General features: G+C 40.3%; 2 protein-coding genes across 3 annotated transcripts in view; both read right to left on the bottom strand.

Moving 5' to 3' along the window:
- The window catches only part of LOC117569504 (uncharacterized protein DDB_G0271670), a 99,843-nt gene that overhangs the window by 67,235 nt on the left and 7,153 nt on the right, over window positions 1-25,455 (bottom strand). The window lies entirely within an intron of this gene.
- On the bottom strand, window positions 21,127-24,135 carry LOC117569270 (trichohyalin-like). The gene is made up of 2 exons (XM_034250409.2): window positions 21,336-24,135; window positions 21,127-21,283 (listed from the first exon to the last, which is right to left on the bottom strand). The coding sequence occupies exons 1-2, from the start codon at window positions 24,075-24,077 to the stop codon at window positions 21,260-21,262; spliced, it is 2,766 nt and encodes a 921-aa protein (XP_034106300.1). The 5' UTR covers window positions 24,078-24,135; the 3' UTR covers window positions 21,127-21,259.

Here is a 25,455-nt window from a genome sequence, read left to right on the forward strand (position 1 = left end):
TTACTCTAAACATATACTAAATGAATATACCAAAAAATACTAAGATATACCAAAGACTGCATATACTATAACATTCGAAATATGCCATATGCCATACAAAAGACTAATAATACCAAAGAATATATATTCAGTATATTGATATACTATACCATACTACATATACAAAAAATACTAGGAAAATACCAAGCACTTTTTTGGTATATCGATATAGAATGATGTTAAAAATATACCACGTTTCAATTTCATTTCCGATCTCTCAAGCCATCTTTGGGTGCAAAAAGAATAACAAATATTATTTGGCTAAAGAGGATCTCGCAGTCTCGAATTCGATTGCGATACTTTTTCGTGTGGCTTAAGCCAGGAAATCCAGGGTTATTATAGAACTTTCGACACTCAGTGCTCAACACTCAACACTCAACATTCGGCTGTCGAACGAATATTCAGTCGGGTATTCATATCGTATACGCTTTCGCATGCGTGCTTTGTATTCGTTATTCAGATTGGAATATTTGATTTATGCACAAGCGAAACTTGATTAAATTAAATGCTCGCCGCATTGTTTGACGTCCAATTACAATTTTATTATTTTGCATTTTTTTCGCTTTTTCGTTGTTCGTTTTTTGAATTCAACGCGATTTTAATGCAACGCGTTTTTGTCGACTGCGAGAAATATGCAAACAAAAATAATACTCTTACTCTGAAGTGAGGAGTAGGCAAAACATCTGCCAGAGAGGTGAAGAGAGAGACAGAGAGTGAAGTTATTTGGGCAAGTTTTTGTGCAGTTGTTGTTTCAGCTGACCCTTTGGTTACTTCAATGCGTTTCACAAATTTTACAATTTTACTATTTTACAATTGCATTCGCTTTTGGTTTTAGTTTTGGTTTTGCTTTTGCTTTTGAAATTGTGCTGTGCATATTCAGTTGCAGTTTTGGGTTTCAGTTTCAGTTTGGCATTTCTTTTGCACATTTATATTTTGTTAAGCTTTGATGCAGCCATTTTTAATTCAAACGCTGTGAACCAATTTCAGATTTCATATTTTACGTTTACGTTTCGCCCTTTTTAATATTTCATTTCTGCAACTGACAAATATTAAATATTTTCACAAGTGTCACAAAGAGCGAAGAGCGCAGAGCGAAGAGCGAGGGGAATTATTGAAAGTTTTTCAACTGAAATTTGGCATGTGAATTGTTTGAGACATTTGCTGCATCAAATAAGTTGGACAAGACGCTTACAAAGTTGTGAATCGAGTAGGAGAAGTAAAAAGAAGTAAAAGCTAAGGATTACTCTTACATTGACTTTTCATCTTTTCCCCCATTCTTATATACCATATTTCCCACTCTGCTGTCAAGTGCCACAAAATGCGGCAACTTTGTTGAACAGATTTCCAATTCAGTAGTTTTAATGCGTGTTTTTTGTGTGTGCCAAAACAACTCATTAAAAAATCATGCAGCAGCATAAGGAGAAGGAGAAGCCAAGGGAAGGGGAGGGAAGGGAAGGGAAGGGAAGGGAAGGGAAGGGAAGGGAAGGGAAGGGAAGGGATTACACAACGCATGTGAACGAGACTCGGGCGCAATAATCATAAAGCCAGTGAAAAGAAGCACAATAAAACAGCAACAAGACTAACTTCACCTCCTCTTCTTCCTTTTCCTTCTCCCAGTTTTTTTTTTTCGAGAGTCAGAGTTAGAATCTGTGTGCTGATGATATTACACTTCCTCTCTCCATCTACATCTCCATTTCCATCCTGTAAGAGTTGTTCGTGCGTGGCTGTGGCTGAGACGTTGGAAAGGGGAATGAAGAGCTCCCCCAAAAATGAAACACGTTGCTTTTTACATTATGGCCAAAAATGTTGCGGCTGCTAAGAAGCTGTAAAAAGCAGGAAAAAACGCAGCAGCAATGTTTTGGGGCAAATGCTACACTAGCTCATACCCTCTAAGCCAATGGAGAGACACAAAAGCACCCCGAGCTATGCAGGGTATTAAAGAACCAGGCAAACAATCGAATAGAGGCAACGATAACGGATGCGAATACGAATGCGGAAGTGGAAGTCGCAGTCGAAGTCGAAGACGAAGACAAATTCAAGAGCTAGCAGAGCGTCCTTTGAGATACCTGGCATAGTGCTGCTCCTATATTAATATCCAAGTATATATATATATGTTTATATATATCATGCTCGCAACTATAATACGCAGAGCATCCGGAGAAGTGAGCGGGTAAAATCTGCTAAGAAACATGTCATAAATAACGCAGCTAGCGAGTCATAAAGGGAGTCAAAAGGGAAGAGAGAACAACTGCAAAATAGTATGCAAAAGGAATGAGAATGAAAATGTTTAAATTCAAAACGCTTTAAACGCCATTCAATCGAATGTCTGCAACGATTTCTCAACATTCATCTTCACAGCTCAGTTTCAGTTTCAACTTTGGCTTCATCTTCATCTCACTCTTCAATTGAGCAGAAAAACTTTCCGTTTAGTTTTTGCTTTTGCCTGTGCTTCGTCTTATCGGCATCTCTCATTTTTGAGAGCGTTTGTTTACCTTGCAAGTAAATTTCATTTTAACTTTTCCCTCGCCTTCGCTGCACCCGCATGTGACATCATAAATTTTGATTAAGCTCTTTGGCCACACAGTTTATAACAGTTTACAGCGCAGTCTCCAGTCTCCTTGCACATCATCGTCGTCATTGTCTGTTTTAGCATCTACTTGAGTTGCTTGCACACATTTCCCATTTGCAGTTGTTGCAAGTTTTTCGGCTGGACTTGGACGACCAAATTGCCTGTCAACTTTGTGCATTATCCATGACTTCATTTTGTTGCGCATACGCCACGTACAACGGCTACCTTCACTTAAACACTCAGCCACTCAGTTCGCCGCTTGCTGCTGTCACTTTCCTGTCGTCGGCATTACATTTGAAATCCATATTGAATTCCCAGCAAATCCGCACAAAGTCTCCGGGCATACGTTGCGTATGCGTAATGCTCGTAATATCCATTCATATCGCCCCAGCGAGCACACAATGAATGAATTCCCTCCCCCCCTTCCACACACACACACACACACAAACGCTCACACACAGATTTGCCGCATGGATTTTCTGTTGTCCCAAAAACAAGAAAACGAAGAAGCGTTGACTAAAGACAATCTACAAGCAAGCAAAGCTTTTCAACTAGTTTTAGCTAGCTTCTTTTACCTGACATTCTTCTTTTACCTCTTGCCACTTCAGCAATCAAACAAACCCTTAAATTTATGGGCATTTAAGAAAGTCGAAGTGAGACAGATCAAAGAGTTGTCGTTTTAGATAAAAAGCTCAGACAAAAGAGCGAAGAAGTTGAGAATGATTAATGCAAGCAGACAAAGACTATCAGAAATTAGATTATATCAAAAACAATAAGCAATCAATAAGAGACAAGAGACAAACACAAAAATATTTACTATCTGAGCTGTATCAAGTTTTTTGTAGAGATTGATCCCAGTTTATGCATTCCTTAATAAATACATAACAAAAAAAAATTGTTATGACAGAATTATAGAATGAACACTTCCAACTCACTTGCACGCCCAGAAAATTAATTACTTTAAACAAGTCCGCATGAAAGAATCATGAAATAATGTTAGCTTACCTGTAAATAAAAGAAATAAACATTTAATTAGTGCTTAATCATTATTATTATTCATATCTTATTATTATATCATATCTTAGAAATACACGTATAAATATATATATATATATATATATATATATATATATATATATATATATATATTTTACAAGCAGCTTACTTTTTCCATATACATATTATATATTGCATCATATTAAATGCTTTGCCTCATAACTCACAAAAGAATTTCATAAAACACAAATGCAAAAGTAAGTAAGTGTGACTGAGTCTCTAAATATTGATTATCACATCATTAGAACCCAATATTAAGATACTCAGCCTCACTCACTCACTATTCAACGTAAAGTATAGAACTCTCCATCCACATCCCCATCGCCATCGTAGCATAACTCTACGCTGAGGAGCCACTCTATATTTATAGCTGTGGGCAAATGGCTAAATCGATGCAGTGCAGTGTCCCTAAAAATCGTGTTAACTCAGGACACCATTTTCTGACACCCTTTTGCTGGTTGTGTCATTGGCTCGTTGGACACCTCGGTTCATCATAATCAACGCTGTCACCCCCTCTTCTACTTACCCCCTTCCCCTGGCTATCAGCATCAGACTTTCAGCTGGACAGCGAGCAAAACACTGGCAAAATTTCGCTGCAATGCAATCAAATTGACAACGTCGAAAGTTTGCTTTTTGTGACATTTTCTTTTCATACCTTTTTTTCCTCCACTCTTCCCCCTAATTGTGGGATGGGAGGGGAAATGGGAAGGGGACCGCGGCAATACTCATCAGGCGTAATAGTAAACATATTTTCCATGTTGCTTTGTTTTATGTCTCCTAACTTTGACTACAAATTTCGTGTCTCCGTTGTTTGTAGTTGCTTCGGTTCTTTTTTTTTTTTTTTTTTTTTTTATTCTTTCTGCTCTTTTTCCCCGGTTTTGTTTTTGTTTTGTTTTTAATTCGATGGAAAGTTTTCGTTGAGGTTCAACAGCACAAAATGGTGAAATGAGAAAAATGTGAGGCCAACAATAAATGCAAAGGGAAAAAAAACGAGAAATAAGAAAAAAGCGAAAGCGAAAGTTGCGCCACATTTTTGCTTGTTATTTTCTCTTTGCGCTTTGATTATGTTTATCTTTATATTTATCCACTGTTCACTGCTCTCTCTCTTGCTTTCGCTCTCGCCCCTTCTAGCCCCAGAAAACGCTCCAAAAATATAAACACAAATTATGTAAATTTGAATATAATGATAACCGAAAGCCGAAAACCTGTGCAACTTCTGCGGAAGCCCAAGGAGCAAAGGGACGCACAGTCGAGCGGGGAAGTGACTCGAGGGGGTGACACAAACGTCGTAGGTGTTACACGGGGAAATCGAGACAGAGAGAGAGAGAGGAGGGAGAGAAGTTTTCTCGAAAATGGCTTTTCTACAATGATTCAATGTGTACAATGTGCTCAGTGATTTATGTACTTTGTTTATAATTAATTTGTTTATTTCCACAATTTGGCGAGCTTCCTCAACGAGTTCGCGAAACTCGCAACTGCAAACTTGCAACTTGTAGCAAGTTCAAGATTGTCAAACTTGGGCTCTTACTGGCCAACAATGTCCAGTTTATAGGGCTTAAATTGTATTAAATAGTGATCAAAGTACATAGCTGCTACAAATGAATAGTTTGTGGATGGAACAATTAACAAATAATGTAACAAGATTAAAAGTCAGTCAGAAATACCAAATACAAAATACTAAATTATAAATACGAAATACTAAATACTGAATACCAAATAAGAAATAGTAAATACCAAATACTAAATACAAAATATTAGATACTAATTTGTTAATATACTAAATAAATACTAAATGCTAATATACTAAATAAATACTAAATACTAAATATTAATATAGTAAATAAATACTAAATGCAAAAATGCTAAATACTAATATAAACATATTCTAATATACTAAAATACTAATATGCTAATATATTAAATAAATACTAAATGCAAAAATACCAAAAATAATTGCAAAAAATACTGAATACTAAATCCAAAAATTCTAAATACTAAATATAAAATACTAAAATACTACCAATATACTAAATACGAAATACTATTCCTAGACTCCTTTGTAACACTCTACAATCGATGCAATAGGCATCTCTAGTTTCCCTTGCCGCTGCTACTGTGTGAAGGACAATGAGAGTGTGGCTCGTATTCACGGGTCAGTATCGCTGGCTGTGAATTGAAGCTGTGAGCTGCGAGTTGAGAGCTGTGAGCTGCGAGCTGTGGGTGCGCAATGAATCAGCGAATCAATTGACTTGTCGCCGTTGTTGGATCTGTTGGCAGTGCGCATTGACAACTGTTACAAATGCGACGCATATTTCAACACCCGAGAGAGAGAGTCTGATGGCTCCCTTGGTCGCCCACTGTTGCAACGTGCCACATGCCACATGCTGCATGCCTCCATTTTGGAGTCAACAACCAACCATTAATTGCGCACCACAGAAAGCAATCAGAGTGCAATGTGAGCAGAGAGCCCAGAGCTGAGCAGTCTGGCTGCGATTTTGGCCTCATGCCAACTGAAGTGTGGGCGTGGCAAAGGGGCAGTAGAGAGGGGAAAGGGACAAAAAAAAAGCAGGCTGGCAGTATGTCGATATTTGTTGGCTTTGCAATCGCACAAAAAACAAACAAGCAAAAAAACATTGTACATTTCATTTTAATCCATTTTATGTGGCTGTTGATTTTGCGATCAAACAGCTTAATCTTTTGACCGCAAATTTATAACACACAAGGGACAGAGAGAAAGCGAGAGAGAGAGGAGTAGAAAAGTAAGTGAGAGAAAAGTGCTGGCGTTTATTTAACTGTCAAATTTACACATGTTACAGCCGTTCTACTGCTCGCCTGCCTGTTGGCCTCCAGCTCAACCGCAAATGCTGTGCGAAAAAGCTGGCCAAAATAGAAAAGCCAGATGAAGGCAACCCCGAGATGAAGGCCACAAACCGCAAAAGCGAAACCGAAATGAAATCAAATGAGTAGCATTGCCAAAACCAGACAGAGAGACAGAGAGAGAGAGAACTCTGTGCTTCTACATGTATGGTATATATAGTATATACATATATATCGCAACAGCAGGAGGACAGCAGAACAGTAGAATAGCAGCAATTGTGGTAATTTCATTTGTAGTCAACTCACGAAGCAAAGTCCGAGTTCGAGACTCACATGCTCTGAGATAGAGATAGAGTTTGAGCTAGCTACGATTGCGGTTACTCGTTGCTCGTCGTTCGACTATTAGCTAAATGGGCAGACCAACTAATTGAAATTGCAGCAGTGGAGGATTCGTGCAAGAATCGTAATTCTATCAACAGATTATTAAAACTGGAGACAGCGATTAACTCGATAGCATGCTATCAAGCAGTGTTGAGCTGTCGCCAATTGAATTCTTACTTTCTCAGTATTATTTGCAGATAATATTTACAATTCAATTTTTGTAAAAAGCAAATCGAATCAAGGTATGAAAAGCGCTTTTTGGATTATGTATTTGCAGCACAGTAAAATGCAAGATACCAAGCACAAAAGATAGAGTTGGAAAACAAGGCAAAAATTATCTGCAGCTGTTCGCTGTTCGCTGTTCTAGCTGTATCTTTTGTGTTGTGTTGTGGCTCTCCGACATGTTGGCACATGATTCATGTTGTGGCCTGCAGAAGCAGCAAGGAACAAGCAGCAGTCAGCAGGCGGACTTGCGTGATGGGACATGTGAGTGACAAGGGTAGACAATTAATTGAAAACAAAATACACGCTCTGTCTGCGACTTGGCATTGGCACACAACAAACGAACAACAGCACCACAGATGGCATTTCCACCGCCACGCCATCACACAACATTCGGAAGCCAAACCCAAACGGCGACGACGCCGAAACTTTTATCATTAACGCTGCAAAATCCGCTTAAAACAGAGCAAGTCATTCAACGACTTCGAATAGAGAGGGGAGGCGAAGAGGGCGTGGACAAGGCGACGATAAATGTCAAAAGGTGTTGGCTGTTTGCGTTGTTTTCCGTTTCCCGTTGCTCCTCTCTCTCTCTCTGTCGCTCTCTTTTCGTCTCTTTCTCCCGCTGAAAGTGAGCAAGAAAATGAAACGGAAAAAAGTGTAGCATACTTTGCAGCGCCTCGAGACGCAAATGTCCGCGAAGCAAATTGATTAGACCCGTGCACACACACACACACACACACAGTCATACACACAGTCGAGTGTGCGTGCGTGTGTTTTACTTTAATTTGCGAGTTAAACATTTGCGCTGTGCCAGTTGCCACGCCCACGCTCATGCCCACACGCACGCCTACGAACAAACGTTCGAGTCGAAGATTTAATGCCCTTTACTACGCCCACATAGATAGGCTGCCGCACAATGGGGCATGCCCCATTGCCGCAATTTGGGGCAGGGTATGAACCGGCACAGCGAGAACACTTGAGCCATTTGCCTTTGAGGTTGGCATTTTCCAAATGCTGCACCACGTTGCGTATGAGCATTATTTAAAATTAGCGCAGTGGAAAATTTTTTCCACAGTTCGCTGCGTGTATGTGTGTGTGTGTATGTGATAGAGTGTGTGAGTGTGCTAGCTTTGTGCTTTGCTTTCGCGCAGTGCTTAAAAGTAATTTAATTGTTAGCATAAGCTCTTTAATGTATTTCCTTTGCTTTTTATGGCCTCAACGAGCAAGTGTGTATGTGTGTGTGTGTTTGGCTTACACATAAGCTAATTACGAAAGCTTTTCCTTATGTGTGTGCAGAGTACATAATTGGTGTATATACTTTAGAATGTGTGTGTGTGTGTGTGTGTGTATTTATCCCTGCAGCACTAATCGTATTCAAAGTCTAATGAGGTAAATACGCAAGTTTCGATTATTTGAATATTGCAACAATGTGGCAAATGTGACAAATGTTGCACGATTGGCAAGCACCCTGTAAATAATAAAATACTAAATACTGAAATACCACATACTATCTACTATATAATTAGTACTACATACTAAATACAAATATACTGAAACACTAGAATATTAAATACTGAATACTAATTACTACCTACTAAATACTGAATAATTAATACTAAATACTGCATACTAAAAACTAAATACTAAAAAATAAAATACAAAAATTCGAAATACTAAGTATTGAATACGAAATACTAAATAATACATATTGAAAAGTAAATACTAAATACTAAATATTGATATACTAAAATCTAAAATACTAAAATATTGAAATAGTAAGATTCTGAATACTAAATACTATCTACTTAATAATTAATACTAAATACTACTACTGAAACTAAATACTAAAAAACTAAATTCAAAATAGCAAAAATACTAAAGACTAAATTCTAAATGGCAAATACCAAATACGAAATACCGAAATACTAAATTTCTGATATAGTAAATACTGAGTACCTAGTACGAAATACTAAATAGTAAATACTGAGAACTAAATACTAAATACTAAATACTAAAATACTAAATGCAAAAATACTAAAATGTCAAAATACTAAATAATAAATAGTAAGTATTAAATACTAAAAACCTCTCTTAGTGGCTCTCAATATGCTGGGTATAGAGTGCAATGAGTAGAAATGAGCTGCTAATGAAAATACTGAGATATTTGGATTCCAATTCACAGCGCAATAATAATAACGATGCCGAAGAAGATAATAATAATGACAGTGGTTGGGTAAAGAGTCATATTAATGCATAATAATTATAATAATTGCGGTAGCCATAACAAAATAACAAAAATAAATGTATATTCATCACGATAACCAAATGCGAATGCAAACTCAAAATAAGCGACGAGCATTATGCAAATTGACAGCCCACGTTTGAATGTTGAATGTTGAATGCTGAGTGTTGTGTGAGTGCGAGTGCTTGTGTGAATGTTGATGTGTGTGTGTGTTTATATTTGCATATGAGCAGTTCCCACAAAACACAGCGAAGCGAGACGAGAAGAGATTGAGCGATAAACGTTGGCAAACAAATGCATCAACTAAATTTAATTCAAAAACTGCAAATGCAACTGCAGAATTATTTATTAATCATGCTGATTGTGTGCTTGTTTCTTTGTTTGTTTATGTGTCAGTGTATGCATGTTTGTGCATGTTTATGTTTGTGTTTGTGTTAACTCAATAACAAATATGAAATGTACTCAAATACACACAGAATGCACTCAGCTAGTTCAAAATGAAACTTGATCAACGTTTGCATCTTGAAAATTGAAATTAAGAAATATGTGGCATGTATTATATTATGCCTGCTGCTGCTGCTCATTTGCGATTAGTTTATCCAAATTGACCTCTGACCCACACAAAGTCAAATGGCACAAGTCATCATTTATCTGCTCAATAACCAAGACCTCGAGGTCGACTTCGACTTCGACTTCGTCTTCGCCTGCGAGCTGAGACTGTTTGCCTTTTGACATTTGCAAATACATTTATACATTTCCCAGACAATATCCGGCGACGAGAGTAAACCGAGAAACAGCATATTAAGTTGATATATTTAAATACCAAATATAGTATTCAAATATCAATTATTGTTATGCCTTTAACTTGCATATAATTGTATTCATATTCTGATATTGACAAATGCTTCTTGTTTTAAACTATGTATTTTCAAAAAATTTCTTCACAAATGAAATTGATATCAAGTCGTCATATTTATATACTAAATGTAGTATATAAGCTTGGCATATTTAAATACTAATCAATAGTTATTATTCTCTCAATGTATATGCTAAATGTATGTATATACTAAATAAAGTATTTAATTATCAATATTTAAGTACCAATTTTATCGTGTCAATATGTTTCTGGTTTTGATTATAATATACAAATTTTACAGGATCTACATTTAATTGTGGCATTTTTAAATACTAAATACAGTACTTAATTATACCGAATATGTATTCAGTTTCTGATAAAAATATTTTCCTGTCAATATATTGATGGTTTTCATTATATTCTATAAATTATACAGGACATCTGCCCTGTTGAACTAGATTAACGTGCGCTCTCGTCTGTTTGTCGAAAGAGCTTTCACATATTTTGCATCTTTGCCATCGTTTAATGTGCTTTAACTGCCTGAGTGCTTAACAGCTCGCACCCATGACCCATGATAGGTCATCTGCTGGAACACTTGCGCCTTTGATGGGGCTGCTTTGGCCTTCTCTCTGTGCGAGCTGTGTGAGCTGTGAGGCAGTGTCTGGATGGGCATTTCAATCAGTTCATTGAGTCATGTGCTGGCCATAAATTTAAAGCCATTTTAAAGGGCCATTCGAGCATGCCGACAACACGCAGAGATGAGTGGGCGAGGCCCACTGACCAACGTTTCCCGCTCTCGTCCTTCATCACTTGTGTACTGTCTAGTGTTCCCCGCTGTGCTGTTGACAGCAAACAGTTGTTTTGCATAAAAATGCCATTGCATCTGCAGTCAAGCGAGTGTTAAAGAGAGAGAGAAAGAGAGAGATAGAGAGAGACAACTACAGCGACATCAACAAAAGAAAGAGCGATAGAACCATCCGGCGACAACGAGTGTAGGAACGAGAGAATAACTGGGAACAAGGTCCACTGCTGCTGCTGCTGCTGTTGGTGTGTTGCATTTTTTAAATTTGCCTGTAAACACGCAATAAATATGTATGCAGTTGCCGTAGTGTATGTGGATGTCCAGCTGAAAGCTGAAAGCTGAACATAAAAGTGTTTTGTGTACTTTACTTGCATTCACATTCACATCCACATCGCTTCCATATCCACATCCACCTCGAACCTCAAAGCGAGTGGCGCCTGAACATAAATGTCTTTTTTATTCATTGTCCCAATTGCGAGCCGGATCGGTGAGCCACTCAAAAAGCGAGTAGCTAAGAGTTAAAGTAACGAGTAACTATCTAGAGTAACTAGTTGCTTGTAAAGTCTGTTAAGTAACGAGAGAGCCATTAGGAGAAGAGTGGCTACTTATTAAAGACACCATTAGAACTACCGAGTAGCGAGTAGTCTTTTGAAAGAAAAGCATCTTCAAGAATTGTAATTCTATAGTAAATGGTTAAATACCGAGTATCTAGCTATCTAGCGAGTAACTAGTTACTAGTAACTAGTTTTGAGAAGAGTAGATACTTAATAAAATGTAACGAGTAGCGAGTGAAGCAGACTGACAGATTAAATATAGCAGCACTTATCACTATTGAACCAGTGTTCAATGAGCTGTCAAATAAAAAGCGAGTAGCGAATAATTAGGCAATTCGTTAGATATAAACTAACACTAGGATTGAAAGACACAAAAATAACGAATAACAACAAGCACAAAGGTAAAAGTTAAATAAACAAATACCCTTCAGTGGTTAGATACAATAAATGCGTGCAACTAGATAATAGCGAGCAATAAGTAGCGAGTGACGAGTGGAGTTTCTTAAATGACTTTATAGACATTTGGGTGTTCGACTTCATTATGCATACACAAACACCAAACCTAACTACAAGGGTTGTCTAGGGACAGCAAACGAATGAGTAAAGAGTGGACAACTTATTGGAGATTCGCTGTCACGGCGTCAAGCTAATTTTTGGTGGCCTCATCCGCTAAGCTGACTATGCACTTTAGCGAGTGTTTTCATTTTTATTTCATTTTCGTTTCTGCTTTTGCTTTCGCTTTCTTTTCGTTTCGATATTTTTGGGACAGCGGTGGTAATTATGCGCAGTCGAGCAGCTTTAAGATTCTGACAACTCATTGGGTTGTCCCATTAAAAGGCAGAGAAGGCAGACAAGGTCTTCCTATATATATTTTTTTTCGGTTTCATCGCAAGGGTTAGTTGGCTTAACCCATGCGGGGGTCATTAGGCATTGCTCAGCCAGCTGTTTAATTCTCGATTTCCAAGGACCAAAGCTATTTATTGCCTGTCATCCGGCGGATGAGGTTTTTCCGCGTTGAGAGGTTTTTGCATCTCATTGGCGAATTAGTCATTGATCCATTGCCAAAAGTTGAGATGTTTATCAGTCTCGCAGCAGTTTTAAAGCAGATCACACATAAAATCTCTCACACTTTTTTCGCAGCTTGTTCCTCTAAACAAACAACTCAAAACTCAAACGACAAGCAAAACGAACTTGAGAGTTTGTTCTCAACGATTTCAATTAATTTAATGTCGCATCTCTGTTTGAGTTTGTTTTGCCGAGCCGCAAGAAATAAAAGAACAACGAGAGTGACAGAAAGTGCTCGACTTTGCGATACCTTATATGTCGCATATAATGTGAGATCTGCTCAGTTTACAGGATATAACACTTAGCTCATATTATACAGTTTCTACAGGCTCGCACCATATGCGAATGATTAATGTGGTTTTCGGGAAGCTTCTTCTTCCATCTTCACGTCTGCTGTTGTTGTTGTGGCCTTGTCGAGGCTCAGCCACGTGGGCGTATACGCAATTTGATTGTTTGTTTGCTTGCTTGCATGGCCTGGGCAAAAGTTCGGGCCTAAGATTGTTATCAATGCCGACGCGCGTGTGGCTTGTGTGCGCCTCAATTATTTATTTGTCCAACACAAACATGGATGGATGGCAGTACCGAGAAGCCGACAAACTGAGAAAGTCACCAGCGACAAGCATTTACATTTATATTTACATTTCCTCTTCCAGTTCCACATCAAGTTCGAGTTTGAGTCCCATTTCCATTTCCATTCTCAGCAATCGCACAATCCCAGCCAGCACCCTGCCATATGCCAAGTTTGTCAATCAGTTCAGTGAGGTATAAACAAACTGCATGTTGCGACTGCTCTTATGATTCATATTTCAATCCCCATTCTTTCTCCCAGCCATTCATCGCATCATCAGAAGCCTGTCAACCACTGTTCAGGGCGAGAGCGGAGTAAAGGGAAGGATGAAGGGAGAAGGGGAAATAGCTCCGATGCAGTTGCAGCTGCTCATCAACGCCTGTGGCTAGCGCCTGTCAAGCACTCCAGATACTTTTATCACAGCAGCCACGCATCGTTGGACTCAAACAAAAGCCAATGCAAAACGAATGCACTCACTTGATTTTTGCTGTTGTCGCTGCTCCTGTTGTCGTTGCCGTTGTCGTTGTCGTTTTTGTTGTTTTAGTGCACTCAAACGAACGGGACACTGCAACTTGACAAAGATATCCCCAAAATGTGAGAAAGCCCTGTGGAAATGGCGATTGAGCCGTGATTGCAGCAACAGCTTTTGTTGGCATTAGCGAGTCGCTGTGAATAACAACGAGTTGAGAGTAGCCAATCCACTTATCTATTCGAGGCAGTAAAGGATTGGCATTTGCAAGTAGCGAGTGGGAAATCAATGTACACACAACAGCAGAAGCTAATACATATAGCTGATGGTTACAGCGAGTACTCTGAATGATTTAAGCAAGAAGCTTGGCGAGTACTGTCAAACAAGCGTAATCGTTTGTGTTAATACACAAGCTAGCGAGTAAACACGCTTGTAGCGAGTAATACAAAATAATTGTAAATTGTACTAAATGGAAAGTGATTTATATCAGTGAATACTAGCGAATAGAGAGCTGAAGCTATTGCTTCTCTAAATAAGCGAGTGACGAGCAACGCGTAATACAAATAAACTAGTAAATAGTACTGAGTGCAAGTGAATAGTCTGAACCGATATTACTAGAGAATGAAACTAACGACTAGCTTAGCAAAGACAAAAAGGCGAGCTACAGTTATTGCTTATGAAACCAGCGAATGACGAGTAATGCAATTATTGATTAGCAGTTCATGCAAATGATTAGTTTTGACCACTATGGAACTAACTAATAGCTTACACACGACAAAAAAGCGAACTGTATTGGTTGTAAAACAAGCGAGTGACGAGTAACGAGTAATGCAAGGATTGAATACTACTCACTGCAAGTTATTAGTTTTAACGATAATGAATAAAGCTATAGCTGTAGCAAAGGAAGTTATAGAAAGAAAACAGCAACGAGTAACTCAAATGAATGGTAAACAGCTGCAACGAGTGCTGCACAAACGAATGCGATTAATGTACAGTGCAAATAAAAGTTAATAACAAGAAGTAGTTGTGAATAAAAGTGGCGAATTATAACACTCACTGTTGGCAAAGTGAAAATAACAGTCATAACGCATTGAAGTGTGGCGAGTAACGAGCTGCGGAATGGAACGAGCATCCGAGTAACAGAGAAACAGACCTGCGAATATGAGTAACGCCAAATGTCCGGTTGTGATGAGAATGGTGATGGCGCGGTCTGTGGTGAGTGCGCATTTCAATAATTCACTTGTCTTTCCAGTGGCAACAGCAGCAGCAGCAGCAACTATTTGGGTTGGTCTTTGGCCATTTTGTTTGCTCAATTGTTCAACGAGTGTAAATAAAACGTAGCACTTCCGTTGCACGCTTCCACGCTGCCATATTGTTTGCCCCGTCGATTGCCATTGAGCAACAATTTTTCGTATGTTTTCACTTGCATTTGCATTCGCATTCGCTTCGCTTTCGTTCATTTTGCAGCTGTATACAGCTCTCCTCTTCTTCTTCACCGACTGTGTGGATTTTTAATATTGCAATATCGCGTGTTATGACAAGTGCGATGCAAACACATTTTTTTTCTCGCTTCTCCACTCGCTCACGGTCCGCGTGAGACGACAAAATAATTAATTGATACCCCCATCAATGATAAAGTTGTTTTATTTTCAGTTTGCCATTCCTCAACCTGAATGAGCTCTAATACACAACCAAGAGAGAGAGGAAACGGAGACCAAGATGTGTGCCATAGATTCTGAGCATCATCGATACGAATCTCTATTCAATTTCAATATTCTGCATGTAATGTTAATCAATAGTTGTCCTATTAGTTTCACCCTCGTGTTTATTTAATATTTATGTGCACAGATTCCTCCGAGTCTTCACTAATTAGGCTTGGGCTATTCAAACCTGGCAACCGAATAAACTGCCGAGCTGGCAAACTGGCAAACTGGCAACTGGCAAACTGGCGAGCGGCCAACAACTTGTCGCTAAAAACGTCACAAGTCGAAAAATTTGTGAAAGAGAAAAAAGGGTCACAAGTGAAAATAACAAATGGCAGGCTGGAAAAAGTAACTAATGAAAAGCCAGCTAGTAAAACTAAATGCCAGCGCAACAGCTTTGCAAACTTGATGGCCACACAAATACCCTTTTCAAATAAGCCTACTTCTTTCTGTATTCTGTTTTCTCTCTCTCTCTCTCTCGCTTTCGAAATGACTCAGCTGCTATTGCTTTACAGGGTATGACGTAAAAAATAAAACTAAAACAAAACTGTGGGCCCAACAAAATTGCAAAAAAAAAAAGAAAAGGATATTTGTAAACCAGCATAAAAGTGGGCGTGGGCAGAGGCGGGGGCGGGGGCAGCAACAACGAGCAACTGTAACTGTAACTGAAAATGTAACGGAGCAAAGGCCACATGCAGCAAAGCAAGGAAGTGGGTCAGTTGAGGTGGCTTCAGCGTTGGCGCCGCATGTTGGCAACATGTCAAACAAGCCAGGTAAACACACACCCCCTAACACACACACACACACACATAGAGAGAGTGTAGTATACATGCATCAAAGTAATTAATATCCCTTCAAATGTTACATGCACTAATTACAACAACAAACTCAACAAAAACAACGACGACGAAGACGACGACAAGATTAGCAAGAAAGATTTGCCGACATCTAAATACTCTGAATAACTGAATATCTTTGATCATTTTGTATAGTACAAATAACAAATAGCTATACATATTTATATATAACAACGAATATGCATGATTTAATTATACACATATGTATATTATGTACAGTGGCGTGAAAGTCTGAAAACATGTTTGCAACTACTGAATTTGGGTTCGCATAATAAAGTTATCAGTAAAGTAAATGAGTCCAAATTTTTTGTGATTATTCTTTGAATATTTATTAACAAAATCTTATACAAAATATACCAAAAAAATTTAATTGGTTTATTTAAGAAATAAAATACAAAAAAAAACTCGCATGTACTCAGTTATGCTCTTTTTGAACACTTTTCAACAATCGTTTTTATACCCGCTACCCATAGGGTAGAAGGGTATTATAACTTTGTGCCGGCAGGAAATGTATGTAACAGGTAGAAGGAGGCATCTCCGACCCTATAAAGTATATATATTCTTGATCAGCGTCAACAGCCGAGACGATATAGCCATGTCCGTCTGTCCGTCTGTCCGTCTGTGTGTCTGTCCGTCCGTCCGTATGAAACACTGGATCTCAGAGACTATAAGAGATAGAGCTATAATTTTTTTTCGACAGCATTTGTTATGTTTGCACGCAGATCAAGTTTGTTTCAAATTTTTGCCACGCCCACTTCCGCCCCCGCAAATCAAAAAAATCGAATAACAAGCGTAATTTTAAAGCTAGAGAATTTTGGTATATACAATAATTACTATAGTAGTTATGATTCCTGAAAATTTTGTTGCGATCAGAAGAAAATTGTGGAAGTTATTAAAGAAATACTTTTGTATGGGCAAAAACGCCTACTTACTAGGGGTCTGAGTTGCTTTGGCCGACAATCTGGTACATTGTGCCGTCTATGGTATATTTTGAATGGTGTACTATATCGATATACCAAATATACCATTTGGTATATTTTTAGTATTTTTTTTAGTATTTTCGGTATATTTTGAAAATGATACCGCAATATTTTGCCTTTATTAAAAATGGGTAGCGGGTATCTCACAGTCGAGCACACTCGACTGTAACTTTCTTACTTGTTTTTTTAATACTTGGTCCAAAGACCGATATTTGTATTAATATACAGATACGGCACTACATTCAAAATATTTTTTAAAATATACCAAATTTGGCAAACCACAAATATACTGAAATATACCAAATATTATTTTTTGGCATACTTATGCATTGCTCTACTCAAAATATTCCTTTGAGTGCAAAATATACCAAATACAGTACAATACTGAAAATAAACCACAGGGGGCAAAATATATTAAATTGTCAGGCAAAGCAAAGCGCTTTTGCCCATATGAAAGTATTTCTTTAATAATTTCTACAGGAATCATAAATTTTCATGGAAAATATTTAAGAATAAGTTGTTTTTATATCGATTTAGATATTTGAAAAGTTAAAGCCTTACATATGAATGTATTCATATATTAAGCTCCATCTCTAATTAGTCAGAACTTTTTCAAGTTGTGCACCATGATGCATTACCTAATGAGGCACAGCCTTTTTGGGGCAAGTGTATATAACAAGCAAGTTGAGACGAAATGATAAAACAGCTCAGCGACTTCTCGAATAAATATGTGTGTTTGTGTGCGTGTGTGCGTTGTCAAGGTCATTACAGTGTGCGTTACATGGCAATTTTCGTTGATGTTGCCGTTGTAATTGCTGTGCACTTTTGTTATTTTGTTTTGTTTGCTGTTGCATGGCAGCCACAAGCCTCAACACAACTAAAAAAGAGGTGAAGAAGACAGAGTTTGAGAATGAGCTTGAGAAGAGGCGTTCTCAAATCGCTTTGGCTTAAAATCTCATAAGGAAAACATCTTCCAATTAGGCAAGACTGCGAAAAATCTCGGCGAGTGTGTGCACTTGCCATTCGCCATTCGCCACTTGCTGCTGGCTGCTGTCTGCTTGCTGCCTTATCAGTCGCAACTTGAGGTAATGAGATTGCAAGGGGGCGTTGCCACGCCTATTATTAATTGGACAACCACACGCAGACAGCGAACGAGTGAGAGAGAGAGAGAGAAGGGAGCAAGAGTGTACATGGAAATTTGCATTTAATCAGGAGGTGGCAACGTGGCGTATGCGTGATATCGCATGTCGTTGCGTTACGTATACGCAATGTTAATAAGCGTCAAGGAGCAGCTACCTTTGCAGTCAATGACTGTTGTCGATTTAATTAATTTGTCATCATTTATTATGCCAAAATACAAGTGCAGCGAGAGCGAGCGAGAGAGACGAAGGTAAAGAGTAAGTGATAAAAAGTGCTGACTGCTGATGGCGGCGCAAATGTCAGCAGTTGTTGCAGTAACTGCAAACAACAACGACAGCGAGAAAAGAAATTGCTTTTTAACACAGACCGAAAGAGAGAGAGCAAGGGAGAGAAACTAAAAGTGCGAGTGGTTGCAGTCGAAGTTGGAGGCACAAAGTGCGGGTCAAAGATCCAACCTCTGCTCGCCTTTAGCGAGATGTGTCACACCACATCTGCGCCTCGCTCTTCGCTCACTTAAGTGTGTGCAGCAATCGGGACATGCAGGACATGTGGAGCACAAGGAGGAGAAAGAGAGATGAGGGCAGCAGGAGCATGTGCTGAAAGGGTCGCAAATGTCTGCCCAAACGTTGACTCACGGCTCGCACACGGGTTTCAATTTACATTTACGTTGATTTTTTGTTAAATTGAGTTTGACTTTCGTTGTCGTTACGACAACAGCAACAACAGAAACAACAACAACTGCGACAACAACGACGACAAGTAGCAAAAATCAACATTGACAGAGACACAGACGGGGAGGGAAAAGGCAAGCATTGGAGGGGGATTTAGTGTCATCAGCGAAGCGTAACCAGAAAACAAATAGGATGCAAGGACGCTGGGATAAGTAAATGGACAGAAACTGAGGTTGCAACCGACCAAGCGACCAACCAACCCACAGCCAAAGTAAACGAGCAACAACCAGGAGAAAGAGAAACGAAAGGAATGGAAGAAGCTGCTTCAGATTGTGCAAACGAGCCATACTTAAAACGCATTTCCGATTCAAATGGCCAAAAGCTTTCCACTTCCCCAATCACAATCCCAAACGCAAACGCAATCGTTTTCTCATTTTCATTTTCTAGCATATTCTACTCATGATCAGAAAACAGCACAGCACAGCTCAGCGTACAAAAATAATAAACAACAATCAATGCGAAATAATATTTTACCTCGCAATTCACTGTGTCAATATTTGCCTACCAGAATGTCATAAATATGTACATCAATGGACTCTGATGTGGTCAAGTCCGAGGTTGTCACGGAGAACAGAAGAGCAATAGGGTAGTTGGATCCCAAGCTAACGGGTCATCGATGGCAATGAGATCGCAGATACCCTTTCCAAAGAGGGGATAGGACTCGATATCAGCAATATACATAATGCGATATCCCTTAGATCTCCTGGTAGATAAATTAAAGTACACGCTAAGCGTCAGTAAGACGAGAGCTAGCGCTCTATAGACATCAACTTAATCAAGTACCTTATGCAGCACGAATAGTGATCAGTGTAGGAAATGTAACGATTCCGGAGTTAAGAAAATACTGGAGCATCTTCTCTGTGAATGTTCAACGATATCTCGACTCCGGCTGAAATACCTCAAGTCGCTGTATCTAAACGATCTTCGTGACGTTTCAAGGCTACCACCCAGGATGTTGCTGGCTTTTGCCAATGAATGCATCCACACTGTGGGACTTTTGAGACGAAGCCAAATTATACCGTTACAGTTATGAACCTCCAGTGGTCTATGCTTCGCCCCTCCTAGAGGTTCTACTAAAATTTAGTGCCACAAATAATATCCGATTCCTCTATTTAACTTCCTGCTACCTATTTAATTCAACTGATCTGGTGTCTTTCTTTCTAAAGCTTATTTCTTTACCTATACAATTAAATGTACCTTTTGAAAACTTTGTTTTTGCCCTTTGCTAGCATTTAATTACATCTAGCTAAAATAACATATAAAATAACTACACTGAAATAATAACAATTTCCTATTCAATTTTGATTCTTTCTTTGCTTTTCCCTTACGTATTCCGCTCCTAGAGTTGCTCGCAGCAGCAGCTACAAGACTCCTGAAAGATGTTGCCACACAGGGCGAAGCAACGACATGCCAGCTGCCGCTTCATCGTTAACTTATGCTTCGCCTGCACGCGACACCAACTGCAGCTTAGTTGATTCACTTCTTTCATGTTCACTCGCCGCTTTAACATTGCGAATGCCGTGCGCATCATGCGACGATAGATCCTCGGTTGTCCATATTGCATCATCACTCGCAATTTGCGTTTCGCCATCTGCAATTGCTGATGACCTGTCTTTGATTTGTGCAACTGCTTAAGGGACACGTCAAGCAGTTGCTTACTCCACCAACGGATCAAGCGTCGTTGGCTCCTTTTTTTCATTGCCCTGAACGTCTTGCGAGCTTGTTTCTCCTCAACCTCATCATCTCCGACCACCGTCTCATCACTTGAGTGATCACTTTCCATTTCCTGCTCCTCGTTCGCTGTCTTCCCTTCACAAACTCGACAATCAGTCGCCGAGGCAGCGGTTGTGTGAAACAAACACTCGACTGAGGCCCAAGAGCGTTTCATACAGCTTTGGTACAATTGCAAGTATTTCCTATGCCGCAGCTCCATCGATGAGTTCCATTTCGTTAATACTAGTTTTCGTCGTCTGTTGCAATTCGCCAAAAGTTCTGCATTATCGCAAATCGGTTCTTGATCTTTTTTTGTATAATCGCCGCACATCCGACGCTGCAATTCAGCGATCGTCTGACGCACTCGGTTTACACAAATTCGACTGGACAATTGGCGCTGTTGTTGACGCCGGCGCTTTTCTTCCTCGCGTTTCTTTTGCTCTTCGTTCTGTTGGCTCAGGAACATCTTAACGAGCTCAAAAGTGCGTGCCTTATTCACCTCCTTAGCAGTTGGCTTCGCTGGGGTTAAATCGGTGAGCAGTTGTTGGTATTTTTCCACACATTGACGCACCTGTTCTCCAGCTGGTTGTCGCTCTGCGCGTTTTGCTTTAACTACCAGAGATTCCGGCTTGGGATCCTCCCTGATTTCGGTATTATCCGGATGCTCTTCGCAACGACGTCGACAGCTGCACAAAGACTCTTTACTAGTTTTGCCTATCGTTGGCTCCTCGTCTCTTTTGGGATCCAGGAAACGCACCCGGTGTTCACTACTTGAGAGCTCCGGAGGGGAAGGTTCTTCAGTCATTTTATCAGTCCTTATCTCCGCGTCTATTTTCGGATCCAGGAAACGCACACAATGGTCGCTACTAGAGAAATCCCGAGCGGGAATATTGTTATAATTATGATGCCGAGCTTTGGAACGCCGATGAAAGCTGAGCGAAGGTGCTTCAGTCATATCAGTGAATCTTCCTGAAGTGATTGCCACTGGCTCCTCGTTTGTTTTCTTTGAGGACATAGCGAAAACCTTCGAGATCGGTGGATTAAAGAACAGCTTTGACTGCGGCTGCATCTCCTCCTCATTGTCAATATTAAAAACTCCCACCTCAGCCATATCCGATGATAATCCATTACAGCCACAGCACGCCAGATCTGAGGTAGAACTATTCTTGGTAGCCGACGACAGCATGGCATCGAGGCCCGCCTCCATCCGTGCGGTATTCAGCTCTTCATTGCCTGGCGCATGTAGCCATTGCAGCATCTTGTTACGTGCTCTGATCTCCTTCTTCAGCAGCTTCTTCAGCGCTACAATCTCGAGGACCTTCCGCTGGCAAACCTTCAATCTACTGAGTTGCTCCGATACCTGTCGCTTGAAGCGCACTTGGTGCGATGGCACTTGAAAAACGGATTCATTTTGCACCCTAGACAACTGATCTAGAGCAGTCTCTGAAGGATTCTCTATTCGCTCTTCTTGCTGCTGCTCTCGCTTCTCCATTTGCTGCTCTTCTCCAGTTTTTGGTACGGATTTCTTGTTATATTCCTGCCATAACTTCTTACTGGTCTTGCGGACTACACCGGGGTTTTTCCATTGCGTATTTATTAGCGAATAACCATCGTTGCATAATTCCTCTTTTTGCCCAACTTGCTTTTCCATGTCGCGTTCTGCTTTTTCCTTTTCCCTTGCTATCTTCTCTATTTCAACTTCTCCTCTTCGCTGCTTTGTTGCTCCATCTTTTCTTTTTCTTTCTATCTTCTCGACTTGGTGACCTTCAAGTTCCTCTTCCGTTTGTCTTGCCATTCGATCTGCTTCTAACTCTTGCCGATCTACATTGTTACCTATGAGCTTCTCGAGTTCGTCTCGCTCTCTTTTAAGCAACTCTTCTTCGCGTTGATGTCTCAGTCTTCTGCGCTCCACTTTCTTCAGACGCTCATCAATGTTCCTCAGTTCTTCGGCATCGCGCTCGGCATCTTTTCTGCGTTTTTCACGTTGCGCTTCAAACATTTCCAATTCATTCATTAATTCAGATCCCTTATATTTATCGCATTCAGATCTCTGACGATCGCGTTCTTCTTGTTCTCTCAGGAGCTTGTCCAACTCTGCAGTCAAGTTGCGCTCTTTCTTATCGAGTTCCGCGATTCGTTGTTGCCTCATTAGAAACTTCATTTGCCGAAGTTTTTCTTGAGAATCCCGTTCCATGACTCCAATGCTAATATCCTGAATCCGTTGCTCCGAGCTTTTAAGTTGCTTGCGTCTCTTCATGATCTCTTCACAGACGGAGTTTCTTCGCCTGTCTCGGGTAGTTGTTTCACTCTTGTTAATCGTAGCAATCCTCTGACGTCTTCTTTCCTCCTTGCGGCTCCTCTTCAGCTCTTCCTCTTGACACTGCATCTGCTCATCCCAAGACACTCCAACTCGTCCTCCTTGTTGCTCAGACTTTCGGCGCTCAAGACGAAGTCGCTCCTCCTCGCGTCGCTGTTGCACCTTAATCAGCAGCTCGTTGTGCTCCCTCTCGTTTCGGATGCGTCCTTTCTGCAGCTGCAGATCCTCAAAGCGCCTGTCTTGAACTTCAGTTCTCCGCTGCAGTTCTCGCTTCCGTTCCCGTTTGATGCGCTGCTCTCGTTCTTCGGTCTTGCGTCGCTCGATCATCTGCATTTTGAGGTCTCGTTCCTGAAGATCACGTTCAGCTCGTGCTGCTTGAGGAGCAACGGAAGCGCATGATGCTCGCGAATCCTTTTGTTGTATGGTCATTGTCCGTTTGCCGGGCTCAATCTTTATGGTGACGACATCGTCATTCAAATTGATTTCCATTTCACTTTCTCGTTTTTTCACATAGAGTGGAACCACCTCCGAACTAGCCGTTGAGGGCTCCGGTACCCGCACCTCTATGGGACTGCCAAGTGGCTCCATGTGGGAGTTTTTCGTGCTGCGAGCTTCGGTTCCCTGTCGCCTTTGCCGATGGTTATAATCTTTGAGCACACAACGCACATCTCGATTGAAATTGCTGACGACGTTGAAAGGAAAGGAGAGCACATTTTCCCTTTTGAGCTGCGCCATCATCAGCACAATAAGACAGTTGCGCGCTAACTTCTCCTCCGTGGAGGTGCGCCATAGAATACTTAGCCACTTGGCGCACAGCTTGTGATCCCTCATCTGCGAATGCTGTGAGACGAGCGCCTTAACAACATCCACGTGCTTCCTAAAGTTGCGATCCAATTGTTCGTCTGATAGTCCTCCATTCAGTGTGTAATCGGTATTCGCCGGCAACGTTCGTGTTGCCGCAGCACTAGAATCGTTGTTCTTGTCGTTTGGGTTCATGAAGGCAAACTTCAATTGAGTTGTGAATAGTGCTATGACTGTAATAGGGTTAGGCTGAAAAAAGTCTGACGGCCTTAACAAGGTAAGCACAGTCTACTGAGGTAGTAAACGTAATCCAACGTTACCCAAGGTGGAAGAAAGTCCGAGGTGATGATGTGGTAGTCGGGAGATTTGCAAGTGGAGGACTTTTAACAAATAACATTTCATCCTGTTTACAGCACAACGGAAACTTCTTAATATTCCATACCAAAAAGAGTTTAGTATCAAGTTAGATGACAATTTCGTAGGCGAGTATTGCAAAAGCTTTAAAAATTCTGAGAAACTAAGCAATATGAATCTAAATAATATCAATATCAATTCATTGACTCAACTTTTAACAATTAAACATTTCCCTCTGCCCCTAACGCATCTCTCTGCATACGCCATAGATCAAAAACATTTAATATCTAGTTAAAGGACGATTTCTTCGATTATTTCACTGACCTCGGCCGAAAGACGTTCTCGTTCTCGGGTCTGCTGTCTATTTTGGGGTTAACTAGAGCTAGGATTTGACAGGCTCGACAAAAACAAATTGCTGATGTGGGCGTTAGAATGAAAATGCGTTTAATACACCAAATCAAATTAATAAAGTGCTAAAAGTTTGAGCCGAAAAGTCTTTGGCAAGTATTCGACTACAGGACGCCACGCCTCCAATTTGCCTCATCCATCATTGTTCATCAGTGTCAAGCACACACACACACACTCCAACACATACTCGTTGTGTGTGTGTGTGTGCATGTCAATTATAATGGCCATTTGGCTGTCTGCGTGGATTTTATGAGCATATGCTTGTCGACAGGGACAGGGACAGAGACAGGGGAGTGTGCATGGGCGTGTCAAGCATTTATAAACGTTTTCATTATAATTACAATATTATTATCATTGGGTGCAGACAACACACACACACACACACACACACACACACACACACACACACACACACTGTCACACACTAGCATATTACGAATGGGGATGGCACAGCGAAAGAGGAAAGCGGGACAATGCCACAGTTGGGAGTTTGAAGTCGGGAGACCTCTCCCTGGGCCCTCCTTAATTGAGTGTTGGCCATTTTGATAATAATTAATATTTAAATCCGTTTTTAAAAGCCATTTTAGAGCGCAGGCATTAGCCGTGGACTAAGTTGGCTTTAGGCTGCAGTCAGCCTTAGGCTTTAGGGACTACGCCAGGACTTGGCTGTCTGTATTTGTTTGGCCCCGTCGAGTCAACCCGGAAAACTTGGCCAAAGTTGCCAACAACTTTCGAGCTGTCCCGCCGTCCATCCGTCTGTCTGTCTGACGTCCGCTGACTCGCACGTAGTTTGGCCATAACTGTTGAGCTA

Source organism: Drosophila albomicans, chromosome X (assembly GCF_009650485.2).
Source record: "Drosophila albomicans strain 15112-1751.03 chromosome X, ASM965048v2, whole genome shotgun sequence".
Taxonomy (NCBI): Eukaryota; Metazoa; Arthropoda; class Insecta; order Diptera; family Drosophilidae; genus Drosophila; species Drosophila albomicans.

What these genes read in the sequence shown, in the direction of transcription:
- LOC117569270 (XM_034250409.2), bottom strand. Translation starts at nt 24,077, where the DNA reads ATGAACCCAAACGACAAGAACAACGATTCTAGTGCTGCGGCAACACGA. An exon ending in GACAACCAGCTGGAGAACAG is followed by an intron (nt 21,284 to 21,335) that starts GTGCGTCAATGT and finishes ATTTAACCCCAG; the next exon opens with CGAAGCCAACTGCTAAGGAG.